The following is a 12,472-nucleotide window of genomic DNA, read 5'->3' as shown; positions in this document are numbered from 1 at the left end:
TACCACTGCCACTACTAGTACTGCTGCTGCTACTACCACTATTACTACAACTACTACTACTACTGCTGCTGCTACTACCACTATTACTACAACTACAACTACTACTACCACTACCACGACTACTACTGCTGCTAAAAATATGGTACTCTGCTGCCATCTGCAGAAAATAGAAATACATGATTCCATGTGATTCTGGCTTTATTAAAAGGCAATAGAAACTGAACATGCTGTTGGGATTTGTTCTCAGCATGTTACAATGTCGGTCGGTCATATACACGTGCCATGTGGCCTTGAGGTAGAAGCATGTGTTAAACAACAAAATTCGGCATATTTCAAACAATGGTCTGATTTTAGGCATTGCTAGAAAACCTGAGGATAACTGTTGTGTTAGTTGAGCTCTAAGGGGTGGTATTCCACAAGAATCCATATCAAATTTGGAAGTGTTGAAGTCTCATGGTTCAGAGGTTTTTCCGGGGCCGTCGTATTACCACATCTACTGGACCGGATGGAAGTCTTCGGATTAAACTCCAGGCCTCCAGACGCCTCATCCCTACCATGCTCAAGCCTTCAATTTCCATCACCTGATCACCAGGACTAATCTTGTCCACTGGACCCCCTGCACGGGCAAATGTGCAGAGGAAAAATAACTTTAATAAAGAATTTGTAAATCAGAGACTTTAGTGTGCATACCTTGGAATATTTTCTGTACGGTGAGTGGTTTGTCACCCAAACCGACTCCACCTTCCAGGCTGAAGCCCAGATCTCGGCTTTTCTTCTCCAGATGCACACGTATACATTGACCTGACGAAAGGAAACAGCTGAATAAACAACGATCTTTCTCACTTGAAATCACAAGACATACATTTCATATAAAGTCTACACACCCTTGTTTGTAGATTCCTTGTCCTTCTAAAAATGAGGCCGATATAAATCATTAAAGGAACTTTGATTGTAATTGTGAAGTTTCAGCTGAAGAAAAAGAATCCTCACATTATAATGTTTTAGCCACACTTTAAGTGTTGTGTTAGTGCCAAACATGCGATTTGGAATCTTTGCCAAAAACTGTAACCTTACTTCACCTGGACCATAAAACATTTGCCAACACGTGTTCGTAAAATTTAAAATCTTACTCTTCAAAATGTAATGTAATGTAATGTTGTTTACTTTAACATTATACTTTGAAATGTTGTTTGTTTTTTTAATTAGTAGGTGAAGATTGTAAATATCAAGGGTGTAAAGACATATATATATATATATATATATATATATATATATATATATATATATATATATATATATATATATATATATATATATATATATATATATATATATATATATATATATATATATATATATATATATATATATATATATATATATATATATATATATATATATATATATATATATATATATATATATATATATATATATATATATATATATATATATATATATATATATATATATATATAACCACTGTAACTGTATTAATGAGTAGAACCAGTCTCTGTAGTCCAACTTGGAGTTGATTCATTGGTCTTGCTCTCTTTCCCATTACAGATGGTGTCACCTCTCCTCAACACCACCACCCCCATCTCTCGAGTCTTGGCCCGCCTCAGGACCCTCAGAGCCTCCCAGTGAGTGTGACCCCCAAGGGCAGTGCCGTTAATGGATAGGACCTGGTTTCCTTCTCTGATGGAGCCTTCTTGTGCTGCCACACCAGTGGGAAACACCTTGTGAACCTGAAAAGAACATTAGGAAATAAATTCAAGCAATCACTAGAAAACAGGCTTGAATGTTTTTTTTCTTTTGTGTGGTCCAAGTGTATTTTGCTCTTGGAAATATTTTTAGTTTATTTTTTTTAATCAGCAAGTGGAACATCCTCCTCACAGTTCTTTACCAATTTCGTCAATCGCAGTTTCTGGGTATGATGACAATTAGGATTTTGTTGTTGATGATGATGACAAAGCCCATGTCCAATTATTATTATTATTAGATCAAGGGTTCATTCATTGCTGGGTTCCAGCTTTCCTATGTAGAACTTTTATGTTCTCCCTGTGCCTGCGTGGGTTTTCTCTGGGCACTCTGGTTTCCTCCCTCATCCTAAAATCATGCTACAGCTACAGTGATAATTTTACAATTGGCACACTGCGAGTCCCAGGGATTCGCTTGTCTGAAAACTGTGCGTCCCAGGAAACTTGTCACGAGTCCCAACATACTACGGATGCAAATAAAACATAAGCAACGATATATAAACATTCAGATTTAATTTATTTATTATATGGTTTAGGGTTAGGGTTTATTTATCATTGTACTAGTCTTTCAGCTCGTAGATCCTCCTCTCTTTGCAGCCAAAAGTCTTTTGAAATGTGCGTATTTTTCCTTGCTTCCCCCGTTTTGCTTCATGATCATCGATCGAATCTTCTGCAGTTCTTTTCTTACTAGTTGTATTTTTTAACTGCGAAATAACTATCCAGACTGTTTTGCTTTTTCTGAAACATTTTTTATCTTTCTTACACTATTACGAAACTCTTGCTATCGCTTTCTCTCCTTCGTCTGCTAGTGTCTGCTAGTCTCGTTCACGCGAGAATTATTTCGCAAAGATTATGTGGAATAAATTGGTTTGCTATCGGATATATGTGTTTTGGTTTTTTTTTTTGATAAAAATTTCTTTGCGTCCGAAAAAAGCACATTACTTGAAATTGTGCGTCTGGAAGAAAAGCTGTGCGTATCAGACGCAGGACGCAGAGGTAACGAGAACACTGCAGCTATGCTGGACACTCTAAATTGCCCATAGTAATGAGTTGAGCATCAATGGTTGTTTTTCATGTGCACGGCAATTGGCTGGCAACCAATACTTACAACCTTACTGCCTTAAAGTGGGCTGGGATAGGCTCCAGCACCCACATTACTCTTGTAAAGATAAGCGAAACAGGAAATGAATAAAGTATCTTGAAACATAGATTAACTTTATGGCTGCCATTAACAGTAGTAAGTATACAATGTAATTTAATGCGGAAGGGCTGGAAGCAAGTATAAGATAAATATAAAAATCACTTCAATGCCCTTGCATGGGCCAAAATTGGTTGGACGTCTATTGCTGTCAATAGGCTTTTTATCATAAATTTCCCTCTTTTGCTAACTATCCCAACAAATACTCTGTGACCTGAGCTAGCAGTGAATGGGTGCTAGTGTCCACTGCCCCTGAAAGGCTCATTCATTCATTTTCTGTATCCTCACAAGGGTCGATGGGGGTGGTGGGGCCTATCCCAGCTACATATGGACACCCTCAATCACAGGTAATAAGGACGCATACAAACATCCACACCCTAGTCATACCTAGGGACAATTTATTGTTTTTAACCAGCCTACCATGCATGTTTTTGTAATGTGGGAGGAAATCAAAGTATTGCAAAGAAAACCCACGCAAGCCTGGGGAGAACATGCAAACTCTCCATTAGAAGGTCGAAAAACACCTGGGAAGAAATTGTAAAACATTGTTTTACTCACCACGACTGGTTTGTTCTGGTCGACACCTCCTGCTATACTGAAGCCTAGGCCAGCAGCCACCTCCTTGTGAAGAACAACCACATGCACATCTTCCTGCATTTATAAAAACAATAGGTAAGCCATCTTGATTTCATAAAGGCTTGAGATCAGTTAAGTAATCTTGATTGATAAAAACTATCTTCCTAAACTCCGTGCTTTGGAGCTATAGTGAGAGACTTTGTACTTAAATTGAAATGTTTCTATTCTAAGCAAACGTACTTGAAGATTGCTATCTCCCAGACTCCTGACATCTTCCAGTAGCTTGTCAAGCTCTTCACTGGGCAACACAGAAACGTATGACAGAGCAGACACTTCGGAGCTCAGTGAAGCCGACCTCCTCCCCGTCACTGGACTCTCGTCGCTGTCATTTTCTGACTCGGACTCAGCTCCAGTGAAGTAACATAATTCTGCCAGGCTGCGGGGGAAGCAGTACTTAAGGAAGGAAAACAATGACAATTGATCACATTCTTATTTTAACTGTGCTTACCTGAGAGAGAAACTCCTACGATCTGACAGACTCATATTGCTGGTGACGGTCACTGAGGACTCTGCAGAGTCTGAATCGTAAGAATCGTCATCCTTCTGTGTACTGTCGTCATCATCATCCTCGAGAGCATCATCTGGCTTCCAGGCCTTAAAGCCAGCTACCCAAGCATCTAGGTCCAATGTATGTTTCTTGCCTTTTGACTCCCCGTCTATTATATCCGGAAAGAGCTTGCTGTGAGGAGTGGTCGTGAGAGTTGAAAGGTCTGGCTTGGGAGCAATGACTGTTTGTCTTTTTTCAGTCGGTGCGAGGGGAGAAGAACTGTCCGGCGGTGACATCGGGGAACTAAGGGGTGATTGGATTGGAGTGTTTGTTGGAGTCTTGTCATCATCGCTAATTGCTAATATAATCACGGAAGGTTTGGCTTTCTTTGCACCAGATAGCTCGGCATACGGGTGGGCTTCAGAGTCACTAGAGAAAAGCGACATAGGTGACTCAGAATTGTTGTTTTTTTGGTACTGATGACTTGAAATTTCAAAAGAGTCTGGTTCATCTATGTACAAGTTTTCATGACGTAGAGCATTATCTTTGAGGGGTGATTTGACTGCACTCTTAAACTTGGAATAGATACTAAAGTCCTCTGTGTATTTATAAATGCCATCCACGTTTGCCCTTTCCCTCCTTGCCAAATCAGCTTCTCCGAACCTTTGTCCAATCTCATCCGCCGAAAAAGACCTTTGTGACTGAGACTTCTGTCGACACGCTTTCTCATGTGCTTTTCTACCAGTCTCCTTGAACTCTATGAGACCCAAACACTTTTCGCCTGTAGTTCTACCTGCTTTTTCCACCTCATCTTTAAAGCAATCATGGGCTGTATTGAGTCTTGTGGGCACGGAAAAGGCCCGTCGTGGCATCATGTTCTCACTAAAACGCTGGGATTTCTGCGTCAGGGCCTCAAATTGATTGATTTTATTCCTTACACTGATTAAAGGGGAGTGAGTCTCTGAGTGTGTTTTCCACCCTGCAGAAATCCCTCCGTTGTTCAGGTTTGGCTCAAACACTTCTTCACAACGCTTGAATTCCACATCTTCTGTCACATTTCCCCTTTTTGACATTGTTCTTTCCCCCTGGGTCCCAGGTTTCCTGGTAGCCTCAGAAGTCTTCCCTGATAGAGTGTTAGGGTGGGCAACCCTGGCTGACCTCAACTGACTAGCCCTAGTGTTCCTGCTCCTTGCACGGTCCAGAGACATTGTCTCAATGGCCCCTATGCCCCCTCTGACTACACCTTGGTTGGAATACCCCCCATAAATCCATTCATCCCATTCTCCTTCTGGTAATCTGGCCCTTGTTCTAGAACAGTGTGAAGTATTGGAGCTTTCTGTCTTGGTGTCTACAAGTGATCCATTTCTGCAAACTGTACTTTGGTAGCTTCCATCACCAAGAGAGCCACGCCTGGGGTCGGTTCCTCTTGTGTCCCCCCCACATGAGCTTGGCAAACCGTAAAAGCTTGAACGACGGTGAACTGTTGTATCACCCTTTCCTCGCAAGTATCGTCTGTCTAGAGATGAGAAATCCCTATATCTACTGACGTCCTCAGGATTGGATGGGCCATAGAGCTTTTCGATACGTTCCAATATACTATGACCTCTTTTCGTTCCAAAAGAAGATGTCTCCCTGGAGTCGCCGATGGGCTCTGGGTCCGACTTCAGCCTTAAAGGGTAGGATTTACTTCCATAGACCGTTTCCAAACTCTGGCCCAAAGAATTTTTGGGACTGATGCTGCATGGGGAAATACCTAGTGAGTTGTACGCCCTGAATGAAGACATGGACCTTTCTCTCAAGCCTTCGGTATCCCTTACTCTACTTTTGTTTTCTTCAGGTAATATTGCAGCTACATTGGATCGCCTTGAATCACGTTCGGGACTGCTTGCTCCTGACCTCCTGTCTACGCTCCTGCTTCTAGTTGGCAAACTGCGCCTCCAGTCTGTCCCAGTCAAACTCACAGATGCAGGGCTGTAGTTACGCATTCTGTTGATGCCAAGTTCTGTGGTTTTCTTGTCTATTCTGTCATTGTGAGTCAGACTGGAATATATTGCGCTTCCTGATATTTCTTTGTTTTCATTCCAATTTTTGACACTCGCTGCCCATGTTTGACATTCATACGCGGATCCTCCCTGAAGATCTTTGCTATCGATCGATCTGGCCCGCTTGCTTGATTCATTGAATCGAATTGAAGCGTATGGAGCTTGTTTCTCTTCATCTTGGATTTTCTCAGCTATGGTCACCACCTCTCGGGACAAAGCTTTATCCTTCCTGACACCTGGTCTGCGAGTGAGGTTTCTGGTAGGATAGTTGGTAGTTGTGACAGCGAAGCGCTCCAAAGTCCTCTGATTGGTATCTTCAGTCAGTGGAGTGTGGATTAAGGACACATCCATTGTCAGTGTATAAACAAAGTTAATGACCACCTGTCAAAAGTCAAATCTCTAAAAAGAGAGATGATGACCAGACTGGATTTTTTCAAATGATTCCGGCAGAAAAACAGCATCGGTTCATTGTGTTTCACCGACTGATATTATATTCAAGCAAACTGCTGTAAATGAGATTTTTCCTTTGTATAAATGCTAGTAATGGTTGGCTCTGTGGTTGTAATCATTTTGATGTCTTTCTGTCCAGTTTTCCAGGAGGGTTCCAATGGTTCCCAATGCCTGTCAAGCATAAAATAAAGAATGAATCTCCATTTTCAGAGCAAATGGAACTGGAATGTTGTGATATGTGGTGGCAGTGGCTTCTTACAGTGGTCAAACTCAAATCACAGAGTGTCTGAGGCTATAGAACACATCTAAGCATAGAACAGACTGTGTGTGCAGAGAGAGAGAGAGAGAGAGAGAAAAGGAGACAAGGAACATGTACTGTAGACAGCTCGATTAAATCATGGCCTGAAATTAGCTTTCAAATCAAGCACCCAAGAAACAAAAACAACACTTCAATGAGTCCATTCATGAAAAGAAGTACAATATACTCACTCATCTCTTAACAGCTGTTTACACTAGCAACACACTCATACTGAAACTGTCAGCTAAACCTGTATACAATAAACTGGAAAAACTCACTCTGCTACAATCCAGTGAGGGACAACAATGTCAGTCTGTGTGCAGCATGTATCATTCCTATGCAACTTTATCAAACCTTGACAGCAAGAGAAAAGGATCAGATAAAATACAGTGATGTGCATATTTATTTCATACCGCTCAACATGCACAACATATGGATGGTTGAGGAAACCAGTGACATTAGCTTTTATTGTGAGCAACAAAGACAGCGTGCGTACTAACACTTTCTGAAACGATTACATATGTGTATTTAAAAGACAGCTATCATTAGGGGTATAGTATAGTATTTGGATATGTCTCCCACCTGGAACTGTCTAATGCAGGCGAGTATCATCTTACACAAACACCTGTTTTGCCTGATCTCGAGCCTCCCATCGGGGTCACCTGGGCAACGTGGCTCACAATAATTCAAGCTCAGGGCGCCTGTCGCAGAAATGGAAAAACCTCAAATGAACAATTGGGATACAACACAGACAGGTCCTCATTCAAATGATCTTTCCTAGAAGTAACTAACACATGCGCCTTACCTTAGTCACGGCTGAACTACTGTAAGTCTGACAAAGCCTCATAATAAACTGGTAATGAGATCAGCTCGTCACCGTCATCTCTTTCGCTCTATGTGTGTCTGTTAGCGTTTGCACGATGGGATGTGTACAGTGACGCAAACCGGCCACACTGGTCTATCCTCTTCCCTCTCTCTCTTTCTCTCTCTCTCTCTATCCCTCTCTCTCTCCTCCCCGTTTCATTGTTGTTTTTTCACCCTTTTCCTCATCTGAGATGGCAACATTCCTTGTTTAAGTTTAATGTACTATAACAATTTAAACAGCCACTTGCTTTAAACCACACATGGCCATATAGGAATGACATCATGGGAAATAAACTTCAACTCAAATGATTGCACTAATCTCACCGTGATTTAGGACTTCTTCGATTTCAGCCCAATCAGGCTAACCTGAGTCGAATTTTAAGGGCTGAGCAGGTGTCTGGATACATAATGACATGGGTTCTTTAATCGGGAATAGAAAGCACAATAGAGGGACAAATGCCTGTAAAAGTTCCCCTCTCGGTTGACATGCAAAAAAAAAAAAAACAAGAGTTGGCTCAAGCTTGTATGTCTGCTTAAGCATTGTGTAATGTGAACTTAAAGAGGAAATGATCAAAATCAGGTTGTGGACAATTGGAAAGGGAAAAAAAACTTTTTTTGTAAGGCGTATGTATACATGACAAAGAATTAAGAATGTTCTTTTTCTTAGTAAAAAAAAATCAATAATTTTGACCCCATTTGGGGGATGTTATATATTAGACTGAGGCTGCAATCCAGAAAACCGGTAAACATTTCTAAACTCTGCCTCGGAAATGTGTCATTTAAATTTCTTGTGGCGTCTGCGATAGTCATTGTGCGACTTCAGTAAAACACACGACATTAAATCTCAATCAAAATTTTAAATTTTAAAGAGTGTCACATATGGGTGTTTAGTAATTGTATGGACTAACAAAAATGTGTTAGTTTGTTTTAGTTTTGTTTGTTTTGTTTATATCTTAATGGAAAACATAAATGGAATCCCTGCTACAGTAATGGCTAATTAGGATTTTTCAAATGTAGGACAAAAAGTAAGTTTGGCATAAAAATAAACACTCAGGCACTGTTATCTCAAAAGTCAATGTGAATACTACTCCTACATTTTTACTTGATTCTTTCTAACAAACGCTTATCTGTAATTTGTGAATTTTGAAAGCAAGTACAAGTTTGTTTGTTTGGGTGGTGGCCAGGTGATGCGAGTGGTTCGCACGTCGGCCTCACAGCTCTGGGGTCCTGGGCTCAAATCCAGGTCACTTTCACCTGTGTGGAATTTGCATGTTCTCCTTTGGCCTCTGTGGGTTTCATCCAGGTACTCGGGTTTCCTCCCACATTCCAAAAACATGCATGGTAGGCTGATGGGACACTCTAAATTGCCCATAGGTCCGTCTTCTCGTGCCCTGCGATCGGCTGGCCACCCATCTCTGGCTCCAGCACCCCCGCGACCCTAATGAGGATAAAGTGGTTCAGAAAATGAGATGAGATGAGTTGAGAATTTTGTTTGACTGGTCGTCATAGTGTTGATTTTGCTTGGGTTGTAACACTTGTTAACATGTCACCATTTCACACTTGAGTGTGAGGAGTGTCAAATTTCAGCCAACATTGATCACAATGTCAACATTTGTTCATTAGTTTTCTGACCCGCTGATCCTCACAAGGGTTCCAAGGGGTAACAGAGTCTATCCCAGCTAAAAAATGTGAGAGGAAACCCGTAGAAACCCAGAGAAAACCCATGCAAGCCAAGGAGAACACACAATCTCCACACAGTGAGGACTCACCTGGGATTGAACCCTCGATTCCCATGTCCCATAACCCTGAAATCCATGCATCAAGGTTTGTAGGCTGTCACAGACAAATCATCCTGTCTTTTGGAGTCCAACACTGTCGCCCACCCTTGTTCCCAACACAAGAATAGCGGTCAGTGTCTTAGTATGACAGATGCAAATGCTGCCCACATTCATAGAAGCTTCAAAGTCATTCATTGGTGTGTTATGAACGAACACACAATGGAAGAAAAGCATCATTGTTTTGGAGAAAAATGGCTGACAGGTGGAACTGGGTTAACCAATACTAAAAATACAACTCGGTGACATGGGTGTGATTTATACTGCTTTAGGGTTTTGAAATCGTATTATTTTATCCGCGTGTGAAGTTACAAAGTTACTTTCCAAATGATCGGGTCATTGTGGAGTAATCAGTACGACGCCTCTGTCACGTGACCAACCCGGAAGTTGACAAACGACGACGAAATATAACTTTCCCAAGCAAGGATATCAGTTTGAATCGTTAACTTATTTTTTTAAGCACATTTTAATGTGTAGTTAATTGCAGGGAAGCTTCGTGTTTCATGTCCAAGAGGCGATCTTTTAGAAGACTCTTCCAGCTGTTTTTGTTTTCACTTGTGTCCATTTAGGAGAAGTGAAAGTGTATCCAAAATGCGAAGTGACTCTCCTCTTTCGAGCGTTAACGTCGTGCTTGTGATGGCATTTGGAAGTCTGGTAAGTTGGGATCATGACAACTTTACTGAGCAACACTTACTTGATAACAGCTGAGTCATGAATGTTTTCCAACCGTCTGCACATATGCTAATATCAATCAGTGTAATGGACCAAAACAAAATGTGGTTTTGCTTCTTTAAAAAAAAATATATATATATTTTTTATTTTCCAAGAAAAACAATGACGCGTTGTCAACGTAAAAGCTTATTCGCACTTGTTAAAGATCACGCTTTATTACCTGGCATGGTGTTGGTCACGTGTTCCTTGGAGTAATTTGTATTTTATCTCCTGATGCATCATGGTCTTTAAATTCTATTGATACTCCTTTTTATTCCTGGATTAATCAGTGTGAAATTTGGTATTTTTTCCAGTAATGCGCACACAAAGATCCAAGCAGAATGACTTTGATTCATTCTTTTATGGTCTCAGAGCTGATTATTTGGTTTAATATGTATAACAGCCCCGGTGAGTGAGTGGTTACCATGTCAGCCTCACAGTTCTGTGGTTGAGGGTTCAAGCCCAGATTGGTCCTCGCTGTGTGGGGATTGCATGTTCTCCCCAGGCTTGCATGGGCTTTCGCTAGGTACTACGGTTTCCTCCCACATCCCAAAAACATGAATGCCAAGTTTAAATTGTTGTTGTATTATTATTTTTTAATCAATCACTAGGGTGTTTTCATTAATACATACATATTGGATGAAACCTTAAAGTTGTTTTTAGGGTTTCATATTTGATTAATTGCCTGCCATTTTCAACAACAGATGTCCAATTCATTTAAATTGGGAGGGATGACTGTGAATACACCACATGCCTTTGACTGCGCTACAAGTCTAATTCATTTTGACAGCCTCTCTCAATCAAAAGGGATTGGAGGATTAGCACCGTCACTGCAACCAATGATTGAAATAAATGAACTGTAAAGGGTAAATCATGTGTGTGTGTGTGTGTGTGTGTGTGTGTGTTTTCTCTTAGGTATTTGTCCTGCTATTTATCTTCGTGAAAAGACAAATTATGCGACTAGCCATGAAGTCACGACGAGGACCCCACGTTCCCATCGGCCACAATGCCCCAAAGGCAACAAAACTCTTTTTTAAGGACTTAGCACTGAGATGACTGGCTTGCCACTGCAGCTGTTAAATGTGTTGTGTTTCTTTCGAAGGAGCTCCGGCAAGAAATCGAAGCCAAATTATGTCAAGTCCAGAAAATCCACTTTGAGCCTCGACTGCTGTCTCCGCAGGATGAGCGTCTAAAGTCAGGTTTGTTCATCGTTTGCAATGACGGGATTTACACCGCAGGATTAAAAAATGGCATAAATTTTAATTTATTTGCAGTCGAAGTCCAGTTTTTGCACTAGTGTGTGTGTTTTGTAGGGCGCTGTGACTACCAGTACAGAATGAGAGCACTGGATGCCATTCGAGACACAGGTCAGCTTCATGACTACATCAGTTAAGCCCTGTAAATACAGTGGTACCTTGAGATATGAGCTTAAAGCGTTCCAGGACTGAGCTCGTATGTCAAATTTCTCATATCTCATGAATTAAAAACAAATTAATTTGTCCAAAGTGTTGACAATCTTAAAACTCGCTTCATGCTACCCAACTCTTAAGTTTGATTCTTTAGAAAGCAATGGAGTGCACTTTGTTCTTCCTAATTTTCCTTCAAGATGCCATTGATCAGAAATTTCGCACAATGGTTCGACTCATAACAAAAATATGTTTCATTTGCATGGGTGAAGACTTCCCTTTTTGCCATCTGGGCGGATCTTCTAGCGCCGTGACAGGGAAGCGATTTCGAACATGGCTCCTACAGCTGAAAAATTCCCAATGCCTCTTCAGGGAAAGCCAGAAAGGTCTGGTAGACACGGTGCTGGACGGCTATAACAAAGCACGCCATGGAGCTGAGGTGTGTCTTTTTGTCTTTGTCCCCTTATCTGTCTGAAACAGGATACACGCATGAGACAATTGAACAAATCTCAAAACAAGGGCTAGAGAAGCCACACATGGCTGGTGAAAATTTAACAAAGGTGTGCTATCGTTAAATTTGACACACCATGTGAAATGTGTCTGCAGGCTTTTGGCGAAACTGAACTCTGTCAATACCGGGAGGCTCTAACTGAACTGGCTTCTGTGTGAGTAAACATCCATGCAAAATATCGGAATGGAATTTTAATTACGATCTCGGCTGATCTCTTTCTCCCTCTGGTGGTTTTTTTTTAGCATCAAGAGCCAAAGCAGAAGTGGTAGTAATA

The 12,472-nt window shown here is 41.0% G+C and overlaps 2 protein-coding genes across 10 annotated transcripts in view; one reads left to right on the top strand and one right to left on the bottom strand.

Annotated features, from left to right (window-relative positions):
* Nucleotides 1-180: 180 nt before the first annotated feature.
* Nucleotides 181-10,514, bottom strand: LOC144199530 (uncharacterized). 7 transcript variants are annotated; one of them, XM_077721229.1, is made up of 9 exons: nucleotides 10,463-10,485; nucleotides 7,454-7,572; nucleotides 7,150-7,225; nucleotides 4,043-6,744; nucleotides 3,775-3,970; nucleotides 3,517-3,609; nucleotides 1,508-1,748; nucleotides 691-801; nucleotides 181-616 (listed from the first exon to the last, which is right to left on the bottom strand). In XM_077721229.1, exons 4-9 carry the CDS (start codon nucleotides 6,472-6,474, stop codon nucleotides 459-461), a joined length of 3,231 nt encoding a protein of 1,076 aa, XP_077577355.1. In that variant the 5' UTR covers nucleotides 6,475-6,744; nucleotides 7,150-7,225; nucleotides 7,454-7,572; nucleotides 10,463-10,485; the 3' UTR covers nucleotides 181-458. The 7 variants fall into 7 exon arrangements, with proteins under 7 accessions (XP_077577355.1, XP_077577354.1, XP_077577356.1 ...); XM_077721228.1 differs by lacking the exon at nucleotides 10,463-10,485 and adding an exon at nucleotides 10,265-10,420; XM_077721230.1 differs by lacking the exon at nucleotides 10,463-10,485 and adding an exon at nucleotides 9,505-9,619.
* ltap1 (lipid transport auxiliary protein 1) overlaps nucleotides 9,912-12,472 on the top strand; it is a 4,259-nt gene continuing 1,698 nt past the window's right edge. The window contains exons 1-7 of one of the 3 annotated variants that reach the window (XM_077721239.1): nucleotides 9,912-10,224; nucleotides 11,197-11,298; nucleotides 11,384-11,480; nucleotides 11,595-11,648; nucleotides 11,960-12,126; nucleotides 12,294-12,352; nucleotides 12,441-12,472. The exon at nucleotides 12,441-12,472 is cut by the window's right edge and continues 1,698 nt beyond it. In XM_077721239.1, the coding sequence (XP_077577365.1) occupies nucleotides 10,162-10,224; nucleotides 11,197-11,298; nucleotides 11,384-11,480; nucleotides 11,595-11,648; nucleotides 11,960-12,126; nucleotides 12,294-12,352; nucleotides 12,441-12,472 (574 nt within the window). In that variant the 5' untranslated portion in view covers nucleotides 9,912-10,161. Of the gene's footprint in view, nucleotides 10,225-10,418; nucleotides 10,808-11,196; nucleotides 11,299-11,383; nucleotides 11,481-11,594; nucleotides 11,649-11,959; nucleotides 12,127-12,293; nucleotides 12,353-12,440 lie in introns of those variants that run through there. The other 2 variants (XM_077721240.1, XM_077721241.1) reach the window with 2 other exon arrangements.

The sequence above is a fragment of the Stigmatopora nigra genome, chromosome 7 (genome assembly GCF_051989575.1).
Source record: "Stigmatopora nigra isolate UIUO_SnigA chromosome 7, RoL_Snig_1.1, whole genome shotgun sequence".
Classification (NCBI taxonomy): domain Eukaryota; kingdom Metazoa; phylum Chordata; class Actinopteri; order Syngnathiformes; family Syngnathidae; genus Stigmatopora; species Stigmatopora nigra.
This window is presented reverse-complemented; position numbering and strand designations above follow the sequence as displayed.

Bases quoted from the DNA above. Each gene is read 5' to 3' on its own strand.
- LOC144199530 (XM_077721232.1), bottom strand. From the start codon at position 6,474: ATGGATGTGTCCTTAATCCACACTCCACTGACTGAAGATACCAATCAG. The intron at 3,971-4,042 runs GTAAGCACAGTT...CTTCCCCCGCAG, and splicing joins CGTAGGAGTTTCTCTCTCAG to CCTGGCAGAATTATGTTACT. The intron at 1,749-3,516 runs GTGAGTAAAACA...TGTTCTTTTCAG, and splicing joins ACCAGAACAAACCAGTCGTG to GTTCACAAGGTGTTTCCCAC.